General features: G+C 39.2%; 1 protein-coding gene across 2 annotated transcripts in view; it reads left to right on the forward strand.

Annotated features, from left to right (window-relative positions):
• slc4a11 (solute carrier family 4 member 11) overlaps positions 1-18205 on the forward strand; it is a 98756-nt gene that overhangs the window by 48744 nt on the left and 31807 nt on the right. For both annotated transcript variants that reach the window (XM_062440931.1, XM_062440932.1), the window contains exons 5-7: positions 1976-2204; positions 16437-16518; positions 17500-17623. In XM_062440931.1, the coding sequence (XP_062296915.1) occupies positions 1976-2204; positions 16437-16518; positions 17500-17623 (435 nt within the window). The remainder of the gene's footprint in view (positions 1-1975; positions 2205-16436; positions 16519-17499; positions 17624-18205) is intronic.

Raw genomic sequence — 18205 nt, forward strand, 5'->3', positions numbered from 1 at the left:
ATTCAACACAAAGTCCAACCCTACTGCTTTTATTTTCTTATGTACTGGTAATAAACTGCAGCTCCAGAGTGCAAAACCAATCAGAAGTAAATGGACTAAACTTATGTAGCGCTTTCTTACCTTTACAATATGGCTGCAAGCTGCCATGCAAGGTGTTGGCATGACTACTGGAAGCAACTTTGGATTCAGTGTCATCCAAAACAATTAAGATTATCCAACAATCTAAATTTATTGATGCCAGAAAGCATTACTCATGGTCATATTTATAAAATTAGAAGAAATATTAAAGGATTTGTGTGTGTGTGTGTGTGTGTGTGTGTGTGTGTGTGTGTGTGTGTGTGTGTGTGTGTGTGTGTGTGTGTGTGTGTGTGTGTGTGTGTGTGTGTGTGTGTGTGTGTGTGTGTGTGTGTGTGTGTGTGTGTGTGTGTGTGTGTGTGTGTGTTCGGTGTACAACAAGTGATATCTTCCACTGGAGATTAACTGATGTTTCACCATCTCCACAGTTCAAGGAGTTTAAAGCCGTACCCAAGGGCTTCAGTTTAAACTGGTGTCCAAGGCTGTCAAGAGTTAGACTTCCTCAGTGCGAGCCTGTCACAGATTTCAGTTTGTTGTGCTTCGTTCCTGCCAACAGCTTGCCTGGTTCTTCTCACTAATCTGCCCGTTCTGTACTACAGTTCTGTTTGTTTGCTCTCCCCTTTTGTTTTTTTATCAGTTTCACATGGTCACAGCCACAATTGCCCGCCAAGAATTTTTTATTACGGATCTGTTTATTTGCAGCGATCTATAGATAGAATTAATTTTAATAAAGTAATATTTCTTCTAAAGCTGCATGCTTTTCACCTTCTTTATTAATAATTCAGGAAATCTCCTTAGAATTAAGATTTGTTCCAGTGGCCCATCCTACACAGATGAGCTACAAGACCACACACTATGCACAGTGCATATGATTTAGAAATACATTAAAACAATTATAAGTTAAATGCACTTTTGAATCATTTGGAGATGAAAAAGAACCCAAGACCCTGAAAAATAAACCATGCAAAAATAAATAAATAACTGAAATTTACTTATACAGCTTTATATACAAATAGCTCCAGAGACTGTAGAAGTGGACTTTCTCCTCTGCGCTTGTTTTATTTTCAAAAAGAGCAGCAGGGAATCCACTTATCTTCAGAATTTCTGTCAATCACACAATCAATGAAATAGAAGCCTGGTGGGTGTCCGAGCTCTTAATCGAGCTGTGCTCATCTTTCTGTCCATGCGTCTGTCTTTCAGGTGATTCTCAGACACCACTGGTCCAGTTTTGACTTGATTATATATGATATTATTATATTATTATATATATATATGTTGGAGGGGTTAAAAACTCTCTATTATACTATTTAGCTCAGTGGGTGTGTTGTGTGGATATACTTTAAAGTCAAAAGTTTACGATGCTGTCACACTAGCAGTTTCGGACCGATCTATGAGTGGATTGCATGAAGGTGGAGTAAGATGCTTTTTTCGGAGCCTGGGTGCATAGAAACCACCACCTGAGTGAGGCGGTCAGAAGTGCAGAACTGCAATACCACATGAAGAAAACCTCAAACCTTTAATCACACTTACCAGTTAGCTAGTGTCAAGAACAATGCCCTTGATTAACAGAAAAACTGTAAATGAGCAAAACTTAGATCAAGAGGCTAATTTTCTTAATTAAAATTGAACAAGTGCCGTCTCACAGAAATCACAGCCATAAAAATATGTTAGCCTTTTGGGGCTGGTATAATTTTAGCTTAAAAATACATGTGAGACAAACTGTCTTGGTGGTGCCAACACCGGCAGAGTTAGAACCATATAAAATTGCCATTATGATGCATGTCCAATTCTGCTGAAAATTATAGGGAAGAGGCATTTTGACAAAGTGTTTAATTCTTTATAATTACATTTAATGACATGATCAGCACAGAAATATGAAGCAATCAATATTTTTCTGCAGTATGTGAAGCTGATGAACTTCGAGGAGGAGATTCGTGCACACCGGGACCTGGATGGCTTCTTGGCGAGGGCCAGTATCCTGCTGGACGAGACTGCGGCATCCCTGGACGATGTTCTGAAGAGAATGTTGCACCATGTGGGCCAAGACAGCAATGCATCTGAGCCCAGCTGCAACTTCGAGGAGGTGATGAGCATGCTTTTCACAGATGCAGGAGCTCAGGAGGTCAACGGTAAGCAAGGGAACCTGTCGACTTGTATGTGTGGGGGCAATGTGTGAAAATACAAATAACACAAGTATACAGTCTCAGGCACAATATGACAGAGAATATCTAATTCTGCCAACAATCAGACCAAGACCAATTACATGTGACACGTGACCTAAAAACATCTGACGTCTGCACAACACCTACCTGTAAAATATCTTCCCCTCAGGCTGAGGAGCAGAATTGTCAGACAGACTTGGGAATGGTTCAAATAGCTTTTAAGACCCAAAGGAAAGTTTGTGATGTTGAACCAAGGCTGTCTATTTGCCCCGCGGCTTTTTCAGTGGACACAAATAGAGCTCAATGTGAGGAGTCTCGTTGGCAACTATTTACATGTGGAGACATCAAACGTTTCCTAGAAAAACTGTCCGCTGGATATTTTAATGCAGAAATATATTACACCACTCATACATATACAAACTCACACTAACAAACTCCAGCTGAGTGCATGTCTCAAGACTTTACAGCAGTTCAATATTTTCTATATTATTATAGAAAATGTTTTTGAAATGTTGTGCTTCATTCCTTTTACCAACCAGGTGCCATTTAAAGCCTGTTGGTGCTTTTTTGTGACTGTCCAGCCCAAGTTCTTTTTTTTTTTTAAAGAAAAAAGATGAAGGGGTTAATTTCAAAATGTAAAATTAATAGACTTTAGGAGATTTCCAAAAGCTAAAAATAATATATAGTTTTTAATGAAATACCTATCCTAGCACACACACACATATAAAGTAATCTTCCTATTTGGATCTTAAAGGTATAGCTTAATTGTAACTAAGAGTGTGTAAGATATTCTTAGACTTTTAAGCACGCTCCTTTTTAATGCATATATTCATTTCTGAAATATGCTGTAGTTTCTGCAGGTTGGGTGCCTTTTTGTAAGCTTACAGATCTCTGTCATATTAGTTCAGTCCCTTCAGCACAGGTCCTTTTGGCTGAGTAGCAAAGCCTCTTGGTTAAGGCGAATCTCCTCAGCCCATTAGAGCAGGAGAAATCCGCCCTCTTACATAATAGTACGGAGCCATTGTTGAAACCCTGCTCTCTGCCGCAAGCTGTACTGAACGCTGCATTGACAAAAGCAATTGTTTGGAAAATCAAACTTTGCTTTTATTCTAATAGAAGTCACAAGAAAACGAAAAAGCGTATTTTTTTCAGTACATTAATTTTTATCAGGCTGTGAAAAGGAGATTCCTCGCAGATGCAATAAAAACATGTGAGGGGTTTTTCTACAATGGTTAACACTATAAGAGCCATGTGGAGGTAATGGCAGTGTAAGAGCTCACTGTCATCTACTCTGTGTCCAGTGTTTTCCCGTCTGGCTGGTGCTGGTGTCCACAGTTGTCGAGGGTTAGTCAGAGGTGGGTGGTGTATGATGCTCACCCTGCACAGCCGCCTCTGACAGATCCGTGAGGTGATAATTGACTTCTGTCATCGATCACTCACTTAGCTTTTCAAATGGCTCTCTGAGACTCTCAAGCTGTGGTGGCTGCTGCTACTTGACTGTTTCTCTTCAATAATACGCAACAAAGAGGCTGAGGAAGAGGCTTATTTCCTTTTATGGCTGCCATCTTCAACAAAAAGGTTTCCTGTGCGGTTCTTGGCTGTCTGGAAATGTTTTGAAAATCAATGTTAGCATTCTGGGGTTTCACTGGATTTGGTAATTGCATAAGAAGTCGGAAAATGCTTTCTATACCAGTGATAATTAGAAAGAAGAATATAAGGCTTGAGATAGTTATAATTGCCTCCCCAAAATCCTCCATCTGCATCAAGTTAGAGCATTTTCAAAAGGAATATTAGCACAACAAAATATGGTGCTGCTTTGAATATAAATCTTGCCCAAATTAAAAAGTCTTAAATATCAGCACATACACCGTTGACATGCCAGCAGTCAGTGGTTAAGTCTGCAGCCTCAAAGTTATTAACTAACTGAAGATACGTACAAACAACACACAATCAAGAATGCAAAGTAATGAAAATAACTTGGTTGAAACTTTATTTCTCCCTCTGGGGGGGAACATATCAGCTGCAGTAGAAGGAATAGCATAGTAGTAGTGGTGATAATTAATTGTGCTGAGGATGATGTAACACTTCCACAATTATGCAACAAATAAAGATTACAAAGAATTAGGCTGAAATATGCAAATGAGCAGGAGTATGGTGCAGAAGCTGTTAGTTATGTAGACAGATGGATGTAGCATAGAGATATGTTGACAGAAGAATATCATATTCATATAAGCTCACATCACAAAAAACTGTCTGTTTTTCAAATAGGCTGCGGATTTCTTTATTCTTAATTTTTGATCTATTATTATCAATTATTAAATGAGAATTTGCACTACTTCAAATGTTTGATTTCTCATTTTAAAATCCGTCTCTTCTGTGCCTTGTTTTGCCATGAATCCCCTTCAGAGTAAGAATTCAAACATTGTTGGTAAGATCCCTAAATTAGAAATCATGAACATTCACATGTGAAGCAGTCATGTCAGAACTGAGGGGAGGGAAAATCTCCGGGGGGAAGAACAAAGGTTCCTCCTCGGGGAATACATTCATATTGCACATAAGTATGTTATCAAAGGGACATATCTCCTCAGGTATTAATTTCTGTCATATCTACATTCACTCCACAGTGGGGTGATACGGCTGGCGAGCGGACCAGCTCATTTGGAGTGTAATACTGTACAGCTGTGAGATAAAGAGAACAGGGCGAGATTATAACAGGCACAGAAAGAACCGAAAATTACAGAAATGAAGAAGATGAAAGCCCACAGAGATAATTAGTCCTGCTCCAGCAACTTGTACAGAGGAGTCGATTTTTGGAGGCCAACTTGTGCAAATTTTTTTTTTTTTTCATGGGGGGGGGGGTTACTTTTGTCTTGGGATTCAACGAGGGAACATAGTACACACACATTGTGCAGAGGAATAATTAACAGCAATGCTGGTGATGCAATGCATTGATAATAGTATTACTTTAGCCACTACTATACACACTAAATCTGCTTCTATTAATTAGAAATAATATATCTTCCTTTAAGATGCTCAGTATTTAAACCAATAAATTATTATATGATACTGTAGATGATTGTTATAAAAGGCTCACAATAGTGACGTGCGGGTGTTGCAGAATCAGTAATTGTCAATATTTTGAGTAATGATGAATTGTATAATTGTATTTTCCTCTCCACTGTGATGCTGTTAGCAGCTACGTTGCTCGGTGCTATATGTGATGCTGATTGTGTGCCCTATTTGTGATGACTGTACCATAATTTCTCCCTAAATTGCTGTCACCTTTGATCGATCTCGCCGGCTCTCCACTTCGCCTCGATTTGCATAATCCTCCAGTGGGTTTTTTTTTTTTTTTTTTTTTCTCCTGCTCAAATCAAACTGCAAAAAAAAAAGCCACACATTATTTTAAATCTGCAAAGAACTAGGAATGGGAGGAAGGGGATTTCTTTATAAAACACATGCACATACATGCAAAAGATAACACATACTCATACAATCTGTGAGTTTCATGACCCATATGCCTTTGAAACCTGTTACTACCTGTTTAGCAGCTTCAAAAATACATGAGCATCTGTTAAACCAGGAGGATTATTGCTTATCTGTATTTCTGAAGAATCCACAATGTGCAGATACATGATCTTTTTTTTCCTGACAGCAGCTACAGTACTGTAAATATTCTAGAAATAATTAGCTCTGTTCAACAGGGATGTTGCTGTGTATTTTTGAATTACCCGACCATGCTTCAGAGTTATAATAATATATCTCTTCCAGGCCGACGGCATGACTTTTCACTGTGAAAATCTCTCTGTAACATTCTGCAGGAATGATCAGAATACTAAATTGAAACCATTAATTCAAGCTCTTTTTACTACATGAAAGATGATGGCCATACATGTCATTTTTCTCATCTTGATCTCTTCATTGACGTCTTCAGGTTTCTTTGCACAAGCTGAACATATAAAATGCTATCAGTGATAAAATCCAATTTTTGGTAATAGCCTGTAGACGGTAATCAAGATAAGATCTCTCTGTGCCCAACAAAGACAAGACATTGAGGGATTTTCTCTGGAAAATGATATTTAATATGCATGAGGTAAAGGAGAGCAGGAAATGAAGCTTCTGTTCAGCAGAGATATTTATGTGCGTGCCTGTTAACCCAAAAGTCTGTCTCTATATATATATATGTGTGTGTGTGTGTGGTGGGGGTGGGATTGCACACTGTATACTTTCCTATAACTGTAAGATTGTTTGCATGCTTGTATAACATCTAAGACACTTGCTCGCCTATTGATAAGAAAAGGTGACTGAACTGACTCTCTGGTCTCTCCTCTTGGTTTTTCTCCTTCCCTCTCTCCATGCAGACAAATCTCAAAGTTTTGTTTTCTTTGATGACGGTAAGCTGTGCTAATTGGATGAAAATGTCAGCATCAGCCGCCGTGAGGCTGTAATCAGTGGTTTGCCTCTGTACCAATCACCATCAGTATGCTGTTTGTGTTCCTCTTCATGCTCGGGACTGGGTCGATCCATTGAGTCATCAAATGATTACAGACACCAGCGATCCCTCCTGTGTCACAGATATCGATGCCTCTTCAGCTGCCCCTCAAATCAACGCCCTCTTCGTCCAGCGGTCTCATTGTCCAATCTTTTTATGAGTTCTTTTTGTAAAGCCTCATGAAAAAAAGTGCTGCTTTTATGTGAATACTTTGAGTAGTACAATTAATAAAACCCATTTGATTGAGATTGAAAGGATAAAAATAAAATAATTGAATGGGTGTTTTAGGCATTTAAGTTGTGTGCTCCTTAGACAAAATGGATCTTCTATGTATTGGAGATCTTACATAAGACTTCAGATAATCTGGTTATACAATTGGAATTAAGCTTCTACAGTACTTGACTTTGAGACATGTAGGGCGTTGGTTTATTTACCATTAATGTAATTTGCTTTCATGCGAACAAGTAAAAGATGAGAATTGACAACCTCATTAGATAATAAGATTTCACCATTGACCCAGTCCCAGTTGCCTTCTCATTGCCATGCAACATTATAGTGTTTGTATGCTGCATAGTGATTGGCTATGATGGATACCTAATATACAGTAAGTGTGTCATCAGCCACTGTTGTATGGAGCCGCCCTGTGTTTTAATCACCTTCCTCAAAGTGCCCTCCACAATCCATGCTTTGATGGAAACCAATCATTTCCCTTTCTGTGTGTATGTGTGAGCGTGTGTGTGTGTGTGTTTATGTGCGTGCATGTTTTCACTGGCAGGTTTACTAGTGGTTGAGACCACTTCATCTTTTTGGCAGTGCAAGAATTGGGGGGTTTTCTTAAGGTGACCTCTGAGCATAATATAAGGACTTATGGCCTTTTCACACACTGAAAGAGAAACCATGAATCTTTTTACCTCTGCATATCTCTGTAGGCTTTCTCCTGTTGATGATAGACTGGCACTTCAATCAGCGGAAATATTAACATCACTGTATTTTTTTTGACTGGTTTAGCATATTTATTGATTCGTCTCTCCCTTATTTGTGACAGACTGCATTATCCTCATGTGATTTACAGAAATTGCAATCTGTTTTTCTCCCTCAAACCAAACCATGTGGATAATGTAGTTAAAGAATTCACCAAGAATCCCCAAAGATCAAAGGGGGAGCCATACAGCCATCCAGTCTTGCCGTCTTCATATTTTTTCATCACTTTCCATTGAAGTTTGTCACATTTGATATGCTGCGTGTGTGCATGTGCAATTTTTTTCCTTTTTTGTGTGTGGAAACAGCAGTGTTTGCATAGCAAAAGCTGACGAAACTGTGCAGAAATCTTCACATAACTGACAAGTATCAAATGTGTATGTCTTAATTAGTCTACCACTTGATCACACCACCAACTGCCTTTACTTGCACACACGTCCTTTCCTCTAACATTCAAGTCAGGTTTGTTCACTTCAGCTGGTGATGTAATACACGGTATATTCCCATGTTCAACACATGAGAAGAACAGAGCTGCTACAGGAACAAAAAGAAGACAAAGCTTGCTGGTGTGCATTTATATTAACCATGTCCCCTAAAGTGATAACTCATTTGCATTGGCTGGAACACTTTGGAAGAAATGAACCACTGTTAAGTGTTAAGTTAAGGTTATTGAAAGAAAGGTCTTGGTTGAATATTTAAAAGAAGATGGAACACATTGAGTTTTTCATCATTCATATTTTACCAAGGCTACTAACTACATCTATAACACAAGCTCCCTGGGAAATGTGAGGTCATCTCTTTCCTGCTTTAGGGTGAAACTGTTGCCAGATGGTATTATATTTCTTTCTAAATGTTGGAAATTTGCAATGCAAATCAATTTTGTGCAAATTTAATTTGGACACGATTGTGTATAGCTACCCCATGAGAACAAAGAAGTTGGAAGCTGGCCCAATTCTGTGTGTTAGTCTTATGTGTAAGATCATATCTTAAAGGTCCAGTGTGAGGAATTTAGTGGCATCTAGTGGTGCAAACTGGGCAGAAATGGAAATGATTGTATAATCCCACGAAAATAAGAACTGTTGTGTTTTTGTTACCGTAGAATGAATTAGCTCTTTACATCTACATAGAGTTCACCATGTTGCACCGCCATATTTCTAAAGTAGCCCAGAATGGACAAACCAAACACTGGCTCTGGAGAGGGCCTTCTTTTTTATTTTCAAAGCCAATGTACGCAGTTAGAACAGGATGAGCGAGAGAGTATATGGACTGACTTTACAGACATTTGCTGTATCTGCCAGCTAGCTATCAGTGCCCACACTCTCTGTGTTTTTGAGTCAGCTCAGACTCTAAAAGATCTTAAAACTTGTGAATTCCATGTTTCCAAGCATACATTTTTCCTTCATGTTGAAACATTATCAACTCAGGGGAACACATTCTCTTTAATTCAAGAAGAACCGTGCAAGTTTGAGTCCATCTTCCATGCAGTATGACTTTGTGTTCAGTTTGGCTTCTGCAAAGCACTAAGCACTTAGTCTGAACACACCTTCCGCAGTCACACACCTGATCACACAATAACGTTAATGACCAGTATGGGAAGTAAAATGCATTTAAAGTCAGAGAGTTCAGCTAGTATGAATCACAGCTCTACAGTTCATATCACTTATTGTAGTAGTGGTATTTTAACCCTGAACAATGGCAGCGTCCATGCTGTGCTCTGGCTGTTGAACTGCTCTCAACACTAAAATATTCCCGGTCTCATATAAAAGACATTTGTCACTAAAAAGTGGATGAAGTGGATGTAATTTGCTCCGGCATTGTGTTTGTCCTTCGGTGATTTAGTCATAAATTGACATTTTCATCTGGATTTTTAACCACATTATTACCCTACACTATTAGATCCTTGTATGTTTTAACAATGTAAAAGATTTAAGTTACTGGACATTTCATATCTTTTCAGACATTGCGGAGAGAAACTATGCCAGCACACTTACTAGGAGAGAAACTACAAGCAGCACAAACATACCGAAGCCTGATCTTCGCAGTGGGCCCACTTTTTGGGCCTGTATCGGAATCTTTCTTGAGATTATTGATATACACTGTGTCTGATTGAGTCTCTCCACTGTGATTGGCTCCTGAATAGAGCTCTGGCATGTAAATACCAACTGTGATCTCCTGTTACTTGCTAACGGCTCTAGTCGCACTATCTTACCCTGCTAGTCAAGCCATCTACTACATTATTGTTGCCGCACTTGCCCTTCCCTCCTCTCAGGGCCTTGTGATCCCCACTCAACTGAGACAAAATGCCTTCACCTACCTCTCCTCTCAACTGTGCCAGCTTCCTTAGTCTGAGCCACATCTTTGTGGAGCTTGAAGGTAGAATTCCCAAACAGGGCGAAGTTCTCATAAACTCCCTTTTCCTGGCAATGTCCTCAAATGTAGCTGAGATGGAGATAGCCATCCCATGAACGAGCACTAGCATCACTCACGCCATAGCCGCAGCCGGGTGCAAAACTTAAATTTAGGTCCATCATCTTCTCCACACCCTCTGCTACAGTCTTGTGGACCCTTTGTCAGGGCAAAAAGCAAAAAAGGAAACATTCTCCCAGCTTATATCCACCTGAGCCTCTCCAACTTGACAACCGTCTCCAAATCCTTGATGAGCCTGCAAAGCCTCCCACTCTGATCCGCTAAGAGCCTCAGCCCGGCCTCTTTCGATCATCCACCCCTAGAGGGACATCGACACTCTGGTATCAAACTCCATCTCATTCCTTTCATGGCAGGGGGTTAACCAGAAAGACGCCAAATGCCCTCTTCACCTCCATCAGCCAACTCATCTCTCAACCCCAGTCGGAGATTCAATTATGAGGAACGTGAGAATGAATGAGGCTCATATACTATCTTTTACCAGCGCCATAGTTTTGGAAATTATGGAGAAATTTCCTGACTTAATAAAATCCCACCCCGAGACTGATAAAACCATCATCCATACCAACGACTTTCAGAAAACAGCAGTCAAGCTAGTATATGGCATTGACGATGCTCATGCTGCTGCATCTAGCAACTCTCCAAGCTACCTGCCCATGCGTGCTGACTAGTGCATCAAAGTTTGATGATGTTTTTTTTACCAGACTTGGACAAAGCTTGACATTTTTAATATCTTGGCGCTAGGCCTTCAAGATCTGCTGTGTCATTTAATTTATTAAGCATTTATTTGTACCATATACACTTTTTTTTAGCCTCCATCTACCTCAGTTAAGATCTTTTTAATGTTTAAACTCTCTCTATTAAGACTTATTTTAAATTATTTTATTATTTCTAATCAGCTTGATTTTGTGTGTTAACAGACATGATTGCAATCTGCGGATGAACTCTGCCCCCCATTTTAGGATAATTTCAGTAAGCCCAGATACATTTGTGTGGTCGAGGTTTAGCTGCAGTGTTTAACCAATGATTCAAATGCTACTTCATAAAGGTGACTGATGTTTTAGGTACCTCTTTTTAAAATGAAATGTGCAACCTCCACCTTCTGTGCAATTGTTTATCGTCCTCCTAGATCTTCATCAGATTTGTTACCTGAATTTTCAGATTTTTTATCATACATTGTTCTTACTTTAGCTGGTGATTTTTAATATCCGTGTTGATTTTAATATCATTCTGATTCATTTTTCACTGAGTTTCCTATAATAGGTGATTAATTTGGTCTACAACAACATATTTTTGGACCTACACATAAGCACAGACGTACCTTGGACCTGGTGTTTACCTATGGCAGGAGTATTGGACCCATATTAATATTTCATTAGCTTGTACATATCTGATTATATATGCATTTTATTCCAAAGTCAAACAGTAAACAAGACTCAAACAAAACCTTCATGTACTTCTAATGAGGAAACACTTTCAAAACTTTCATCCATTTTTCCTGCCAGTAATAGTATACCCAATTTTCCATACACAGAACAACTGATGAATGACTTCAGCCTCCTTTGTACATCCACTTCAGATTCTGTTGCACCTTTTGAAGGCAAGAATTAAACGTTGTATAGGATTGACACCCTGGGTTAATAATGACATTCACATTCATTAAAAGTGAAAGTAGAAGGGTGGAACGGAGGTGGGGGAAGATTGAGGCTTCAAGTACTTGATCAACAAATGAAATAAAAGAAATCATCAAAAGCTGATCTCTTTTAATGAGCAGGTTAGGAAGGTGAGGGCCGACTATTTTTCTATTTAAATTCATACTACGAAGCATAGCCCCAGAGCTTTTTTTTTTTTGCATGTCTTTTAAGTCTTGTACGTGTTAATCAGTGCAAGTCATCTAGTGAGGAATGTGTTAGATTTTAACCTTTTTTTTATTGATAAAATGGAAAAATTATGGCTCCTGATGCTTTTATAGATGCCCCATGTCACAACCACGATATTTTATTGAGTTTTATGGCTATCTCTCTAAATGAACTTATGATCACTGTGTTACACCTCAAATGCTCTACGAGCTCTGTATCTGTAATGACCCCTAAATTTCTCAATGATGTGTACTGGATGTGACTGCCCCTCGGTTGGTCTATAATAATTACCAGTTCTTTATCCTCTGGCTGCATCCCAGTATATTTGAAGACGGCTTGTGTGCAACCACTCATTAAAAAAAACGTGGCCTCATTCCATCAGAATGAAGCATTTACAGACCAATTTCAGAATTACCTTTTTTTTTTTTTGTGTGTGTGTGTGTGTGTGTGCAAAGCTCCTTGAGAAGACGATCTCTCTACAAAATCCTCAAAGCATTGAGACAAAACATCATTTTTTTTTGGAAAAGTTTGAGTCAGGTTTTAGACGGCATCACAGCACTGAGACTGTGCTTATTGGAGTGACAAATGAGTACGGAGACTGTGCTTATTGGAGTGACAAATGATCTATACTGATGATACTGGTGAATGTTCCAGTTTTTTTTTACTGCTAGACTTAAGTGCAGCTTTTGATACAGTTGACCACAAAATTCAGATTGAGAGGCTGCAGTGCTGGGTTGGTATATCTGGGACGGCTTTAATGTGGTTTTGCTCTTATTTGAGACACCACATTTATTTTGTTTTTACTGGTAAATTGTGGAGTCCTTTTGGGGTTGTTACTGGGACAGATTTTAATTTTGCCTTATATGTTCCCACTTGGCCACTTCTACGCTGATGATATCAAGCTGTATCTCTCAATAAAGCCCATTAAAATTTCAAGCCTTTCTAGTCCTACAAATTTTTTAGATGGGTGTCGAGCTAATTTTCTTAAATTAACTTGAATCAAACTGAAATCTTTATCATTGATTCTGACGATCTGCATCTCAGTATCCAGTCATCTCTTGATCCCTTATCAATTAATATTAAACCAACTTTTCAGGAACCTGGGAATGCTTCTTAACACTAACTTCACTTTTGAGAAACACACTAGCAAGGTAACCTAGTCATGCTTCTACTATCTGAGGAATATCACTAGAAATAAGTTTTAATGATACTCCAACTGCTATTCATGCTTTTATTTTCTCGTGGTTGGATTATTGTAATAGACTTTTAACGGGTATGTATCAGAAATCTTGCACTGGCTGCCCAATTATTTTACGACTGATTTTAAGATTTTAAGCCCTTCATGGCCCTCACCTCAGAATATTCATATCTGAACTGTTGTCTGAGATCGTCAGGCAGGAACTTGCTGACTGTTCCCACCTCACACTTAAAAACTAAAGTAGACCAAGCATTTTGGGCTCCTTGGCTATGGAAGGACTGTCTGAGGAACTCTGGCTTGCCACATGAGTATTTTCTTTTAAATCACTTGTGAAGACTTATTTTTATGGAAAGGCTTCCTTATAAATTTACTTTTATATTGACGTTTATTTTTACTATTAAAGGGAACCTATTATGTTCATTTCCAGCTTTATATTTTTATTCTCTATTTTACAAGAGTAGCGTTGCATGTTCACACCTTATATTGGCTCTTTGGCCTTTCAGTTCAGCCTCTATCTCTTAAGAGGAAATTTAACTTCTGTCTCTTTAAGACTACCCCCCTCCCGATGAGCCCACTCTGTTCTGATTCTCCGAAATTAGCAGAGCTTATTTAGCAGCGTTAAAAACTGGCAGACACAACAACATATGGACATATTTTGAGCTATCTGTCCAATAGATGAGTTAGAAATAATGCAGGGAGGAATAGTACAAGCAGAAACAGCCACACTCATGATGATGTTTGATGAAGAGCTGCAGACGACCAGCACAGCTCCAACTACTTATTTTACTTTGCTGTACAATGTAATGGAAAAACACTGAGAGCATGCCAGCTTTACTCTAGTCATGACTTGGCCCCTAAAAATATGGAAAAATGCCTTAATGTTGGAAAAGCAGAGCAGTAAACTTACATACTGTGCATGCAGCTGATAACCATGTAAAGAAATGTGTCACAAGCTGATGTCATCTCGGGCTGAAAGTAGAAAAAACCTTGGAAACAGAGCGTGCAGAGCAGTTTGAGGTGGTGCATTTTTGCTCACACGGACTACTTATACATATATTTACCTCATTATTTGACACTTAAGCCATGTTTAATATCAGCATCTGATATTTTAACATTATATATATATATATGACTGAAAATAAGGAAAAGCATAATAAGTCTCCTTTATTAACTATTGCTACTTCATTCTTGACATTGCACTAACGTCTTGCACACTGTTTTTATTCACCCATTGTTTCTACATTTTATCCTTGGTGTTTTATTTCTGTATTGCTTATGCCAGCCTGTTCATTCAGACATAACTGTGTGTTTTATGTGTTTGTAGTGCTGGTTTTTATAAGCGCTATTGTTATTATCGTTATTATTTGAAGGCAGTCAACTTCTCTGATGGTCGTCTGATTTCGTCCACCTGTGCTGTTAGTATGGAGGACCACAGATTGTCTACCTCTCTCTGTCTGTGTCTTTCTTGTCTTCCCTTAGCTCTTCTGTAACCTCTGTCTCCCTCTTTTTCATCCTCTTTCCCTCCTCTGTTTATCTTCTAATCGTTCTTTTGTTCTGTTTGTATCTCTCTCCCTCTCTTTCTCTCTCTCTCTTTCTCTCTTCCGATTACTCTCTTTCTCTCTCCCCTCTTCTCTTTCCTGACGTCAATGAGAAATTGGATGGTTTTTGATTATTACATGGCTGTCAGGGTTACTGCTATTAATTGAATTGAATCCCAGTCCATCTCCTTCACCTTTCACTTTTCTGTCCCTTCCCTCCCTCTCTCTTTCTGTCTCTCTTTTATTTCTATGTCTCTTCTATTCATCTTATCTCCCATCTTAACTCCCATTTTCTCTTTTCTTGTTTGTCAAATTCTTTGTTTCTTGTGTGTGATTTTTTTCATTCCCTTGGTCCTCCTGTGGCCCTGTTTCTCTTGCTTGAATTTTTCCTTTCTCTCCTTCAGTCTCCCTCACTGCATGTCTCCTCCTCTTTAGTCTCTCTTCCCGCCTCGCTCCTTTCTTTTATTTTTCTCTACCCATGTCTCCCCTGTTTCCCTTTTTCACCCGCCTCTCTCACTCTCTTCCACACCATGTGCCAGATTTTTCTCTTCCTTGTCATTCTCTTTCTCCACAGACTTCATCCTTTCTTTCCCTCTCACTCTTTATCTACATGCTCCCCCCCCCCCCCCCCTCTCTCTCTCTCTCTCTCTCTCTCTCTCTCTCTCTCTCTCTCTCTCTCTCTCTCTAATTTCTCTGTGTTTCCCGGCTGCCCTCCCCTTCTCTTATTCTCCCTTCCTCTGCCTCTCTCACTCCTTCAGCACTGTGATACTGTTGTCATGGTGACGCCCATCATTTTCTGGCATGAATGGAGGATACTTTATTGATGAGACGGCATGGCATAGAGAGAGAAAGGGAGAGTGATGGAGAGAAAGACAAAGACAGACAAAAAGAAAGCGAGAAACCACTGGCAGTGAAAATCAGAGTGATATGGAAATTATCGTCCCCGCTGCTTACGATACCAAACATTTCCACCCTGTAATTTGCTCTGTGCTGATGAGTCAAAGAAGAACGTTTTCAAGCCAAAGCACGCTGAATTTTCTTGAGGGGTTTGGGATAGTCGGGGCTGCAGAAGAATACCCCCCCAAAACACTATAATTCACCACTCTCAGCGTGAGAAGTCGGAAGGGAGATTCCTCTTATGCAACGAGCTAGCTTCAGCAGCGCCCCCTAGTTGCACATCTTTAATGGTTTATACTGTGTAAACATGGAAGCGTAATAAAAAAATGTTTTTTAATTGTGTAGCATGAGCATTGGTGTTTTCTGGGGTAGGATGGACATCATTATCAGCTTGTCATGGTGTGTTGTTTGCACACAGTGCAGACTGGCATCAGCATCTAAAGCAGAAGGCGAGCTCGTTAGACACTTCTGATGTAGACATCATATTGAGAGGCTTGGCACAACAGATAAGACTGTAGATTTATATTGAATATTTTAGGTATTTGGCAGACATCATTAGGCGGGATAAATAAATCAGTGCCAGGTTAATTTTTAGATACATACAAATGCAGAAATGTTCTATAAATGCTGGTGTAATTTATTACTACAATAAAAGGATTACATACATTGCTGGTGCTATTAATCCCACACAGACAAGACTTAGTTCAAGACTGCATTGCAGGCAGTGAAAGAGTGTGTGTGTGTGAGGGTGAAACTGGATGTGAGGTCAGTCTCAGGTAACTTGTGTTTGACCTCTGACCTTTTGCCCTACAGTCCACCTGCTGTCAGAGACGATCCAGGGGGTTACAGCCACGGCCACCGGGATCCAGTACCAGCAGTCCTGGCTCTGCATCCTGTAAGTTAAGATGGTGTGTGTGTGTGTGTGTGTGTGTGTGTGTGTGTGTGTGTGTGTGTATGTGTGTATGTGTGTATGTGTGTATGTGTGTATGTGTGTATGTGTGTGTGTGTGTGTGTGTGTGTGTGTGGATGGATAGAGGTTTATAGCTTAAAACAATTAGTTAATAAGTAGATCATGTTATCATTTGTATTCATTTACATTTATCTGGAAAATTGAAATGTTACAAGCTGACTTTTTACATACTAAACAATTTATAGATTAATGGACCAAATAATCAACAGATAAATGGGACATGTAAATAACAATAAATGCTGAAGATAAGCAGGTAGTAATCTGAAACATTATCACTAAAATAGTTGTACATACTATTTTGTGATGAAGATATCTCCAAAATATAAACATTTCAATAAAAACCTGTTTTGATATTTATGAAATTAACATTTTTCACATAGCCTAAAGGCTTTTTGTGTTTTTGTGTGAAATGCTTCAGTTTATCTGATACATTTTAAATCACAAAATTTGGAGATGCATGGTTTTCATTGGCCAGTGACAATATTTTAAATGCAGTATGTTGGAGTGGTGGTGTTTTGTTTTTTTAATTATATTTAAATGTTGTGTAAATTAGACTTTAATTCAATTGATTGAACTGCAGTACAGGAATTCATGTGTGAGTGTGTCTGCAGCATATTTGTGTGCATTGTCATATACTGTGTGTGTGTGTGTGTGTGTGTGTGTGTGTGTGTGTGTGTGTGTGTGTGTGTGTGTGTGTGTGTGTGTGTGTGTGTGTGTGTGTGTGTGTGTGTGTGTGTGTGTGTGTGTGTGTGTGTGTGTGTGTGTGTGTGTGTGCAGTACATTTTAATACTGTCTTAACTGTTGCTGCAGACAAAGAGGTTAATCTATGGAAATGAAGGGTCGCTGCTGGTGAGGTGAGGGTGTTGACATTTATGAAACCTTCTTCTTTCTCCCTCTTCTCTCCAGCTGCAACGTGAAGCATCTCCAGAGGCGTCACGTGTGCATCTCTCGCCTGGAGAGGCCGCAAAACTGGGGGGAGAACTGCTGCGAGGTCCGCTATGTCATCCTGATACTGGCCCCGCTCAAAATGGTAACTGCCGCACCCCGAGGGAGGAAATGATACGTGTGATTTATCTGTCTTACTGGATTACTGTGGCATTTGTTGATCCACTTTATTATCGGATTTATTCATTTATTTTATTATCTATCCTTCATTTAATCATTTATCTCTGCTCGTTTGTAGCTGACCGTTAAATAAGCTTTACTTATCCAGCTCAAATATTACCTCCTTATTCATTTCTCAATTGATTTCTTTTAGTAATGTGCTTCGAGGATCAGTTGGAGGGGATGACACAGTCCAAATATAGTCATTTAAGTCAGTTATTTGGCTTTTTTATCACTCATATGTGCCTGAAAGTAGAGTAAGTTCTGTGAAGTGTTTTAGCTGCAGGATTATGGATTAGTAAAATTCAACCCATATGATCAATGGAAGCATCCCTCTGCTATGATTCACTAGCTGATAATGTTCATACCCCCGTGGTTCTGCTTTCAGCTACGATATTAAAAAGGAGACGTATATTCAATTCAACACTTCAAACTTTCTTTGAAAGTAGTCCACACAGTACAAGTCAGCCCCCCCGCCATTAGTCCAATTTCAAATTCTTGTTTCACC

This window comes from Scomber scombrus, chromosome 19 (assembly GCF_963691925.1).
Source record: "Scomber scombrus chromosome 19, fScoSco1.1, whole genome shotgun sequence".
Taxonomy (NCBI): Eukaryota; Metazoa; Chordata; class Actinopteri; order Scombriformes; family Scombridae; genus Scomber; species Scomber scombrus.